General features: G+C 39.3%; 1 protein-coding gene across 1 annotated transcript; it reads left to right on the top strand.

The window, feature by feature from the left end:
• Window positions 1–766: 766 nt before the first annotated feature.
• On the top strand, window positions 767–8497 carry dusp5 (dual specificity phosphatase 5). The gene is made up of 4 exons (XM_088916481.1): window positions 767–1284; window positions 3172–3317; window positions 5098–5317; window positions 7616–8497. Exons 1-4 carry the CDS (start codon window positions 921–923, stop codon window positions 8008–8010), a joined length of 1125 nt encoding a protein of 374 aa, XP_088772607.1. The 5' UTR covers window positions 767–920; the 3' UTR covers window positions 8011–8497.
• Window positions 8498–11723: the final 3226 nt, after the last annotated feature.

The following is an 11723-nucleotide window of genomic DNA, read 5'->3' as shown; positions in this document are numbered from 1 at the left end:
ACAGCATGCCGCCGAAATAGAGTTGGTTGGCTGAAGATGGCAATAAGGCGGTAAACTAGCCATTTATTCGGGTTCGATAAATTGTTTTTTTTTTCGAATTGCTAACACGATTCATTTAATACTGTGCTGGTCAGCAGCTACGCTATTTGATCAGAACAACACGTTTTTAAATGCCAGATGTTAAAAGACATTTTCATTTCGCAATACCGAATACCGGTTTCAGATAACTGTCGGCTGCGTGAAGTCTGAAACAGACATTACAAACACACAATGTAGTTCGGCTGCGATCTGCTATACCACAAATTATTGAAAAATATGTTGAGCAGTTTTATTTTATTAACTAGTCCTCACTTCTATTCTGCCTTGACCACATGTGCAATGTCTTTGTAAACCTATTGCAGTTCTTCATTGTGAGAAAGATCATCGGGTATTCTGAAACGATTTTAAGTCTTCTAGTAAAGAAAAAATCCAATTCATTAATCATGACGCGGCTTTATTTTCTGTAATAACCCTGTTAACTGAAACAAAAAAATAAAGAAAAAAATGTAGCCTAATTCCTGTGATCTAACGAAACCTAGATTTCGTTGTGACTAATGATGAAGGACTCAAACTCGCAGTTTATTCATCCTGAGTAAAAGGCGGAGACTGCACACTAAGCTGCAGTGTAGGCGGACTTATCTGATCCCCACCTTGTCGTTGTCCATATTTGGTTTATGATGTCACAATCCGGAGGTTCCATTCATATAAAATAGTTACAACGGAATCCCCTAAGAGGAAATGTAGGCACAGAAGCGCATCAGAATGGTTCACACTCGGCTCTCCAAAACCCCCATGTAATTGCTACTAAGCCGTCACTCAGCGTGCGTTGTTTTTTTACTTTCAGTAATAATACTTGCTCTCGGACCTTTACAGAGAGAAACATGAAGGTCGCAAGCATCGACTGCCGCCGTCTTAAGAAAATTATTAGGAAAGAATGTAGCAGCTGCCTGATAGTGGATTGTAGACCGTACTTTTCCTTTTCCACCTCTAACATCAAGGGTTCCGTCAATGTTAACTTGAATTCCGTCATTGTCCGGAGATCCCGAGGTGGACCGGTCCCTTTACAGTTCGTCATCCCAGACGAGGGAGCTCAGTATCGTCTCCGAGAAGGAAGCATCTCTGCGGTTGTGGCTTTGGACGACCGGACGTCCCACTGGCAGAAATTAAAGAAGGACAGTGTGGCTCAAATAGTGATTAACACCCTCTCACATCTAGCAAGTGGAACCAAGATCTGTTTTCTTAAAGGTAAGCATTACGGCTGACTTAATATTGACAGTTACCTGTTTATTTAAGGTTGACAGCCTCGATGCTTGGAGCTCTTTACAATATTTCTGGATTTAAGTTGTAGACTTTGTGCGTTTTCCTTGACTGCAAAAAAAGTTTGTGTCTGAGTCTTTCTCGCTTTGTCAAAATCGCAGGCTCTTCATAACTTCTGTTATCCAGCAAAATGTAGCCTAATGCTTGTTAAAAAGGGATGTACAAATCCAAGGAATATATTCACAAGTATACATGAAGGCGTTTTTACGTGCTGTTTTTCGCCTTGGTGTACACGCCTGTAGAACATGACTGTTTTACAGTTTATCTATCTCGATGAATAATTTAAAGCAAACTGCAGCTAAATGTTCTGTAATTTTCTGAGGACGAAGTCTAGTTGTAACTAAGGGTAGAACCCTGTCAGCACTTAACATCTATTTAGCGATATTCCTCCGTCTGCTTAATTGACAATTGGGTAGAGTGTGAGCGGAACACTTCATGAAGTGTCCGGGGTACATGATTCGTGTCATTTTTGAAAGTTCTAGGCCTCGGTCACCTCGCCCCTTGGTGACAACCTGGTGAGCAATTTATTTAGTGTTGACGCGGAGACGTTTCGGCGGTTGTACGGGCAAGCTGCTTGGAATCTTAGCGCTGCGAAAACGATGAGTGGAGATGAGTCAGGCTGTGGGGAGACTGTAAACACCCAGCAACAGTGTGCTTGTTAACTGTTTGGCTGCTTGATCCCTGCGTACGCCGGAACACAACTCATGTCGCAGTTTACCAGTTTTTGAATGTTAAAAAGTATTTCTCAGTTTTATTGATAAACACAAATAGTATCCTTGTCCAAATTATCCGCTATCCGCTATCAATCTGGCAATAAAAACTATCTAGAAATTGGCATAAAAGAGAGGCGTCACATTTACAGCAATTTTTAACGTACGATTTTACAGGATTTGAGCTCCCTGATCTGATCTTTATAATTACATTTTGTAATGTATAACACTGTATAAAACACAAATACATGTGTTTTTGATGCGTTCTTATCGTACCAGCAATTTATGCACTACAGAGAATACTGAGAGTTTACTTTTTTAACTTTATACATTCTACAGTTTACTGTTTAAACGACGTACATGACGATGGTTAAAATTAAAAGAGAAAACCTCATGATGAATAACCGATGTTAATCGAACACCAAAATGATGGCGTTGGGAGAATAGTGACTTGTATAAATTAGAAACACACATACAGTAATACAATTTACGTGGTATTGCTCAGTCTGTTTACCTTAAGCTTATTTTTAAGTAAATGAATCAGGATTAAAAAATTATAATTGCCATTGCCATTCTCCTGGGCTTGTGGGAATCTTGGACTTGTTGGTGAAATATATTAATATTCTGAAAATGAAAAATAAAAATAATTTATTCACATACAAAAACCACAGTGCCATATTCTCACGACACTTCGGTATTTTGTAACAGCTTTAACAAGTGTATTTATAACAGGTTATTATTAGTTGCGTAGCTTAGTAAAGGCGGGCCTCACATGAACTTACAGTAAGTCATCTTATTGATGATGGGGTGGCTGAGACTAAATGTGTTCCTCTTCACATTACGTATATATATTTTATATTTGTTGAAGTTATTGATTAAGCCTGACTGGCCGTTAAACCTTGTATTATCAAGAAGTTAAAATGTAGATTTATTTCCATACTGTCGTATATCTAAAGGTGCAGTAATGTCTGTGAGAAACAGTAATACGCACCATATTATTATACATCTGTAGTTTACTGATAAGGGGAACTAAATTAAGGCGTGGAAAGGGTTTCAGCGAGAAACACACTGTAATCTTCTCTCTCTCTCTCGATGTTTTTGACAGGAGGATACGAGAACTTCCACTCTCAGTACCCTGAACTTTGCACAGAGCTGAGAAGCAGCACACAGGACGGGACAGAAACGGAGAAAATCCTCAGCAGCAGTCACTATGAGAAGCTCGGTGCTCACCACAAACCGGAGTACGATCAGGTACGGAAGAGTGTCGATTCGCATGAAAGGCTGAAGCTTCCAACTTCAGCCCACTTGAATAAATTTGGCTTCCCTTCTTCTCAATAGCCATTGCTGTTTTAAAGCGCCACCTTTATCTGGCCACCTTTTTAGAGGTTTCATAGCAGAAATGTATCAGCACGCTACGTAACCATAGGTTCCCTTTTCTTAAAATAACGCTTTCTTTTTCCCCTCTCTTTTCTCAGAAGTTAGTTCACAGTCCCCCGTATGAAGTCAGTTCAGCGCTGCATATTTTAACCACCTTAGCAAGATTGGCCTTTCCTTCTGTTTGCCTGTTTTTTTCATATAATTCAAAAATACTGTAAAATAGCAGTATTGCAGTTATTGTCAGCTGTTTACGAGCGTTTTCAACGCTGTTCATTTAAATGCTAAAAATAGCATTCTGTCAGCGTTTTTTGAATTAAAAAGCATATTATAAAAGGAACCTGGATTTTATTTACAAACAAAACTCTTGGAAGGTTGTGTGCAATAGGAATGTAGCGGTATCTTTGTACTGACATTCTGAACCTCATGTTCATCATTATGACTCTGAGTGTCCTGTACAGAAAAAAAAGTGAATATTCTCAAACTTTAAGGATTTAATTAGCTATAATTTATTTGCTCTATGTGGTATGGTTGTAGCCCGGTTTATCAGATATATAAGAGGCAAAATATCTACATAAATAAATACCAGCTGCTGTTTTGTTTCTTGTAAGCGTCAGTGATGCAATCAAACAGATCCAGGCATCATATGTCCCAAATTGTACAATCAAAATACAACAGCAAAGGATTAGAAAAAGGCTAGTATTTTCCGGCTTAAGAGATGCTTCTGGGTCACGCTGTGAAGTCATTGTGACATAAGATGTGCATAAGCTGCGGTGTTGTCACAGTCAGGTGGTCGTGACAGTGTTATTCGGAAAGCGATGTCACTTTAGAGTGAGTCACCACTCCCTTTTCCTTTTGTGCAGTGTGTCAGCTGCCTATGAAAAGCCAGCCCGAATTAATACTCAGCAGCGTTTTGCAGAAGCACCTCACAATATTTTTCGCCAGAGTTTCAGTAATATGGCCTTAATCTGTAGTGTATGAACTATTTAATTGCCTTCACTTGTGTAGTATGCTAAATATTTAAAAACTCAACTAATATTTTGGAGCTACGCGTGGATTCTGCAAAAGGCTAATGGATGCTTTCTATAACGTGGCAAAGAGGATTTTTAAAACCAACTTCTGATTATTTTAAACACTCTTTTTCTGTCCCTCAGATTTTTATGGCCCCAATGACATTTTTGAATGTTTGAAAAGGAAATTTGATTTCATTTTTGCTCGTCTGGTGGTATATGTGAAACCCCTCATATTCTGTCTGTCGTTTTCTGTCCTGGATGTTATTGCACCTGGGTCTCAATGAAACGTTATCTTTTCGGGGGGTAGGGAACGTGTTTTAAATCCTTTTGCATTGCACCTGTGTTGAGCTGCTCAAGGCTTGATATTCATTGGGTTGCATTCGCCCCAGCCCTGTGATCAGTCATCAAAGATCTTTGCGGTCAAAGATTTCATTTCAAACAGGCTTGGTTGCCTTCAGATACATCTCAGCTGGGGGTGGGGCTTTGATGTCTGTATATTAGTATTAAAAACAGTAGTTATGGAATAATCAATGGCGAATGAGTAGCGTCTGGATTTTATTTTGATTTGGAGTTATCATGTGTTTTTCAATGTTTTTTTTTATTTCTTAACTTCATTTTTTTTTTGGTTTGTCTGTATCTTCCAGGGCCAGCCAGTGGAAATCCTGCCTTTCCTTTACCTTGGGAGTGCCTACCATGCCTCCAGACAAGACTATCTGAGTGACCTTCACATCACAGCCTTGCTCAATGTATCCCGGCGAGACACAGAGCAAGCAAAAGGCCACTTTCATTATAAATGGATTCCGGTGGAGGATAGTCACATGGCTGACATTAGCTCTCATTTCCAGGAAGCTATTGAGTTTATAGGTATGTATTCTCCTCTTATAAAACCTATTTTTATGCCCCATAGGAAATTTGTAATGATAGAGCCTCTGAAGGGTTTTTGAACCAGTACCAAGTGTCCAACTGAGAAAGTAAATGCCATCAAGCATCTCACTGTTAAAGCACAAAGCTCTTGTCATTGAGGAATTGTGTAAATAACAGTTCAAAAACCGGACCTGGGTTAAACACTGTTATAATACTCGCATTGTTTTTGAAATTCAAACACAAAATTGTGTACTACACTCCATCTGTTCCTACTCTGCAATAAAAGTCAGCTTTGGCACATAGTGGTTTAGTTGAACATTCTTCAGATATTGTTAGATTTCAGAAATTACTGCCTTTCGGGCTTCATGCAGTCATTTCTTCTTTTAAGCAGCACTTGAATTCCAGAAATGCTGTGCATGCTTCTCATAGTCACCTCAATTTAAATTAATCATCAAGACAAACATGGCCAGGGAGATAAGCTATACATTTTGCAAATAATGTCTATAACTACATTTTTACAGTTGCCCAAAACAGTCAACCAAGATGATTCACACTTTGATGGTATTTTGAAAGTAATGTTCCGATACTTATGGGGTGGCAAAATGCTGCACACTTCAGCAGATGATGTAGAGGTCTTTCCCATTCTCTACTGTGGTAATCGTGTTGCAAAATGTTCTACAGATAGAGGTATTAAACATAAAAAAATCCCCTCACCAGTTTCAAAATAAGACTCGATTGTCCTCTGCCTACTTTGGATCTAAAAGCAGCAAAGCTCCGGCCTCTAATCTTTTCTTGCAATGCAGTTTTCACAAATCCCATGGGGGATGAATTTAATTAGTATCATTCAGACCAGGTTTCTGTTACTCCCTTTTAAGTCTTGAAGAAACAAATAAGGAAGCCTTCAATGTCCACTCTAATCCTGGCTCTGTCTCTCATGGCTGGGTGTAGCTGCAGTGCCCCTAAATGAAATTAGTGTTGAAGATAGGTGGAGGCTGTTTGTCTACTGCAGGTGTACAGAATTGAAGGCAATTAGCGAGGAAATTGAATGGCTGAGGGAAAGGAAAGAGATGAGCTGGTAACAGCTAAACAAAGATATGTGAACTATTTATAGACAGGCAGTAAAAAGAATTGAAATCTTGGAACAATCTTACAATTTAACACGGAGGGTTCGTTGTAAGGCTTAAACTGTCTTGTATTTGCTTTTTACTGCCGAGAATAAAACCTGTGTATGCACACAAACAAAATATTACAATTGTACTACAACGTACTTATAGATCTTGTTCACAGTCACAGCAAATGTGCTCCTACGGCACTGTTTTAATTTTATAAATAAAAAAAAGTCTGCAATTTCAGTTTAGTGACAGTAAGAGGACATTGAAGCATACAGTGTAAATTGAAACCCTACTTTAAAAGGAGGAGTAAAAGACCAGAAGGAATATAGTCACTGAGTATAAGTATAGCTGAAGATGACTTGTGATAACAGAAGTAAAAGAACCCGATTAGCTATAAGCTGTTTATGTTTAAAGGGAAAACGTGATGCACAAATGTAAAAGGATAGATTGTCAGACACCCACAGTGTCCATCTCTGTAGACGGAGGGTTTGTGATTCATTCATGTGGTCTGGTGGATGGGAGCTGTCACGCAGATGACTGTCTTATCCATAGTCCTGTCTGCCGAAAAAAAAAACAGAGCAGCATGTTCCTGTGAAAGGAAAAAGAGTGCTGAGAGAAAGAGACCTTTAAAACTGTAAACTCTGAAATACATCGAGCACGCACTCTCCCTGTCTCCCTTCTATCTCACACACACAAACGGCTTTGTGCTTCATGTACAGCTGTGCAGTGAGTCAAGAGTAGAGGAGGTGTACACGCAATGGAGGCGGAGACGGTGTAGGCGATGTAATTGGAGTGCGGTGAGGCTGTGTAGCAGGGCTCTTAAATGTTAGAGTAGGTGGGGAAAAAAGGTGGGGAGCACTGAATGAGAGACTCAGGAGCTAGCAGAATGAAGGGTGAATTGTTTGCCTGTCTGTGGTAAAAGCCCACTGAGCCTCTCTCCCTGCTGAAAGCTAAGGAAAAGCTTGCCTCTTCCTTTGCTGGACTCATGTTGCTGGAATTAGCATCCATGGACTGCATGCAAAAGAGAAGCCGTAAAATAGGACCTCACAAATGTAAATGTATCAACAAGATACTCTGTGCCCATGTAATATTTTAGGGTACACTTCCGAAAGGGAAATAACGTGCTGCCCTATTCCCCCCATTAGACCCTTATTAACAGACTGCTGTGGTTCTTTTGTTTCCCCAGATTGTGTGAAGGAGGCGGGGGGGAAGGTCCTAGTCCACTGCGAAGCCGGAATCTCCAGGTCGCCCACCATCTGCATGGCTTACATCATGAAGACCAAGCGGCTGCAGCTGGAGGAGGCGTTTGACTTCATCAAGCAGCGGCGGGCGCTCATCTCGCCGAACTTTGGCTTCATGGGCCAGCTGCTTCAGTTCGAATCAGAGGTCCTCTCCGCCGCGCCCTCTACCCCGGCCGCGACGTGCAAAAGGGAAACCGTGCCACTGTTTGCGGATGGGTTTGCCTTCAACAACGACTATGAGGCCTCCATGTTCGCCCTCCCAACCTCATTCCTGACTCCTGTGCCGATCCAGTCAAAGGTTCACCAGTTAAAGTTGAGCCCAATCAGTGCATTGCCTTAACCTGAAGGCTGACAACTCCTAAGATTACTTGAAAAAACAACAACAAGTCCACGAGCTCAGATCCCCCCTCACAGACCCTGAAAGGGGAGACGGGAGCGTGGAGCAACGAGAACTTTCTAAGAAAGGCAACTGCAGGGCCAACAATGACGTCCCTGCTGCCGATATCCACCCTCATCTCCACAATGAAAAACAAAAGACATAGTGATATACTGATGCTGCCGTCTTTGATCTGTATTGTGATATCAAGTAGGAAAATCGCCTTACTATGATGATGTGAACCTTATTGTGCTCAGAAAGCCTGTGCAAAGACAAGCAAGTTTTATTAATTTATTAAAATGTTAAATTACGTAATAACTGGCAGGAAGTAATTATACTCCATGCCTTGTTGGTCTTAAAAGTGCTTTTTTTTAAAAAAAACAACAACAAATATTTATTTTGCTAAAGACAATGAAGTGGAAATGCTAATAAAGTTCTTTGCCAAATGGGACATGATGGTGTTTTTTTTTATCTGGGACCACACAGAAATTAAAAATTCATCTGAATGAATTAACAGCTTTAGGAATTGAAGTTAACAATCGCTTATTTTGAAGAAGGCTCACTTATCCTGAATAGGGCATCACGGCCGAAACGTTGTGTTTTCTCTCTTCTCTTTTCAGCATGGAATAAACCTGTTGTTCCTTTGCAGACAATGCATGCTGATGCAGCTACCCACCTGAATCACTTATTTTATTCATTCTACAACTCACACTCAGGTTATCAGAAATCTTTTTACCTCAGAATCCTCCCTAGGATGGTTTGTTCCTTTTATAGATCTAATTTAAATGTATTCTGCTTGACACCCTAAAAAGGCAAGCCAATTGTTGCTGCATTGAAAGCATGTCGCAGTATTATAAAACAATCCTGTAGTTTCATTCTGGTTGTTCTGAGGATTATTAGCTTACTAGACCACTGGCTTATTGCAAGGCAAGTAAAAATGAGTTAAACATCTGCACACCTGATCTCTTTAACAGGTGCGTAGGAAACAATCACTGACAGAAATAAAATGGAAAAATTCCTTCGTGCAGTGCTTTGCATATCTCACTTTATTCCAAAAATAGCTTGCATTTCTGTTTCCAGCCTTCAGCTCTGCGTGCTTTTTTTCTTTCTTATTTCCATAAAACACGCAGACAGGCACAAAGCAAAACAGATAATTTAAGCAAGAATAATACAGTGTGTTCAGTTATTTCACTGGTTCAACTCCGTGTGACTCAGACATGATCCCTTCGAAGCAAAATGGCACAAAATGAGGTAAATGATCCCTTCTTGTGAAAGAAACCAACACATACAGTCTATAAATGCTCAAGCACTGAAAGCAACCTAGTAGCTTACCAAAATACATGCACAACAAAGACATCTAGGAAAAGAAAAGTTAACCTTAACATACAACTTAGCAAAAAAAAACCAAGAGGAAAGTAACAAGGTCCAGAACAAAGACGATTCTGAAACTGAAGCAACATTTGGGTATTTTATTTTTCATTTTTATTAATTTAATATTGATATCAACTTAACAAGGATGTAAAGAAGTGAAGAATGGATTGTGTTGCTCATATGCATGAATTGGACACTAGCACATTCTGGTTTTGCAGAAGGCAAGATAAAGTCAAATCTTGTCTTATAAACTCATCTCCTTCACCTCTGGGTCACTCTGATAAAGAAAACATGCATTGGAACAATTCATTTTCCTGCAGGACACTGATAGAGTAGGTCTGGTGTGATTTGTGTATTAAAACAGATGCACAATGGAGTGGAAAATTAATAGTCTTTTGTGACTTAAAATGTATTTCGTAAACTGCAGAAACCTAATAACACTCCATGGAATATTGCCCACAGCATTCCTTAGACAGAAACATATTATTCCAACAGCACCTTTGTAAAAATAAACATCATAATCACATATCCAGTTTTTTTTTTCTGGCCAGAATATTAATCATTTTAAGGGTATTTTCTAACAGAACTGACCTCTGGTAAAAAGCTTTTTCTTACATCTGTAGGTTCAGAAATTTTTTGGTTTGCAGGTCTTCTGACTTGTTTTATTCCACGACACAAGCCAAATTCCTGATTGTGATGATTTACACTGGAAAGGAGAACACTGACGTTTGAGATGACATAAAATTAGGTATTGTGGCTTAATGATGTGCTGCAGGGTGTGAAAGAAAAGAATACAATGGGCATGTTCAGCCCTCCTGCAAAACTATGCAATCAAACTGTGGATAGTTTGTGTCCTGAACTGTTTTGATATTTTTCAACATTTTCCCATTGACGTTTACCTAGAAAGTCACCCCCAGCCCACAGACAGTTATGTACCATTTGCTAAATTGCAGTTTGGTCTTTCTCTAAATGTCATGCCACTTTCATTTGAATCTGTGAAACACTGTGCTGTTTTACCTTTTGTAATCTATCACCACAACAAATGGTCACATATATCACAAAGTCTAAAGGTAGAACTGTTTGACAGACAAAAGTATCCTATCTCTTCCTCAGAGCATGTCCAAGGCACTGTGAGATAGAGTTTAGACCTAGTCACAAGCTTATTTATGCTGTTTCTGTGAAAGGCTTTTATTTTCCTTATTTTTAATTTTGCTTTAATGATAACTTATTCCTTTATCATCAAACAAAAAAGCAAACCGTGGCATTTTTGAAATTTCATTTTTGTATAGTCTTGATTTATGCTTTTTTGGTTTCGTGCTCTAATGCCAGCTGTGCCAGTGGAATGCTTCTTTACATTACAACCACCTTGAATCTTTCATTTAATGTCATCTTAAAATGAGCATCTTGTCATCCCCCTGGACGAGCATATGACCCTTCCCAAACCCATATAAAAAAAACTGCAGTGTATGTGCCTGCTCTGTTTTGTGCTTTGTATTCTGCTGCAGGCATACCTGGCTTATACCCATGTGATGGCTGTTCTTTTGAATATGGCAGTGCTACTATTATAGGGTGCAGAATGTACTCACTACCACAAGCAGTGGATTTTGAAATAAAAGTGCTATGGCTTTAAAAGGGTGCTTTTATTCATCAGTGCCTTGTACTTTCATTTTCAACAAATGTGAGATCATCTTGGTAAACTTTATATGCATTATCCCAAACTTGTGGTTTTTATTTTATTTTTGCTCAGTGGTAGGGGACCACTGCTGGCAAAGATGTTAGATTTACAGAGAACATCTGCAGCAATCTCCTCAATCGTAATGTAGCGCAGCAATAATGTTAGAGACTAGGGGTTGTCGGCGTGGGAAACTGTCAGTCCAGAAGATTTATAACACCCTTTCCAAACTCCCTCGGAGTCCACTTGATTGTTCATAACACAACCCACCTTTTCGACTTTAAGCATGTGCTTAAATGCGTTAACAATGAAAAATAACTCTAGAATCCCACGGCAATGAAACATTAGTCTTTCTCGATAAAACAATGTTAGAGTTGCGCCATATTAAATAACCTCTCTCTTTAAGTTAATTTTTATGTGTTTTCTAGCCATTAATTTAAAATGTGACGTCTGACATTTGTCATCTTACAGTACCTGTCATTGTACTTGAAATTTCAGTAAAGCGATTGGACCTATTAAATCTTAAATCCAAATCTTGAATTGTTTGGGTTTTACGGCGTTTATTACACATCTAAGAAAAAACTATTACAATCTGAGAACAGTAAACAGCGCCACCTGCACCCTAGTCCTCATA

Source organism: Atractosteus spatula, chromosome 5 (genome assembly GCF_055471065.1).
Source record: "Atractosteus spatula isolate fAtrSpa1 chromosome 5, fAtrSpa1.hap1, whole genome shotgun sequence".
NCBI lineage: Eukaryota > Metazoa > Chordata > Actinopteri > Semionotiformes > Lepisosteidae > Atractosteus > Atractosteus spatula.
This window is presented reverse-complemented; position numbering and strand designations above follow the sequence as displayed.

Coding starts and splice junctions, on each gene's coding strand:
- dusp5 (XM_088916481.1), top strand. CDS start 921: ATGAAGGTCGCAAGCATCGACTGCCGCCGTCTTAAGAAAATTATTAGG. Junction 3,318..5,097: donor ACAAACCGGAGTACGATCAG/GTACGGAAGAGT, acceptor TGTATCTTCCAG/GGCCAGCCAGTGGAAATCCT. Junction 5,318..7,615: donor GGAAGCTATTGAGTTTATAG/GTATGTATTCTC, acceptor TTGTTTCCCCAG/ATTGTGTGAAGGAGGCGGGG.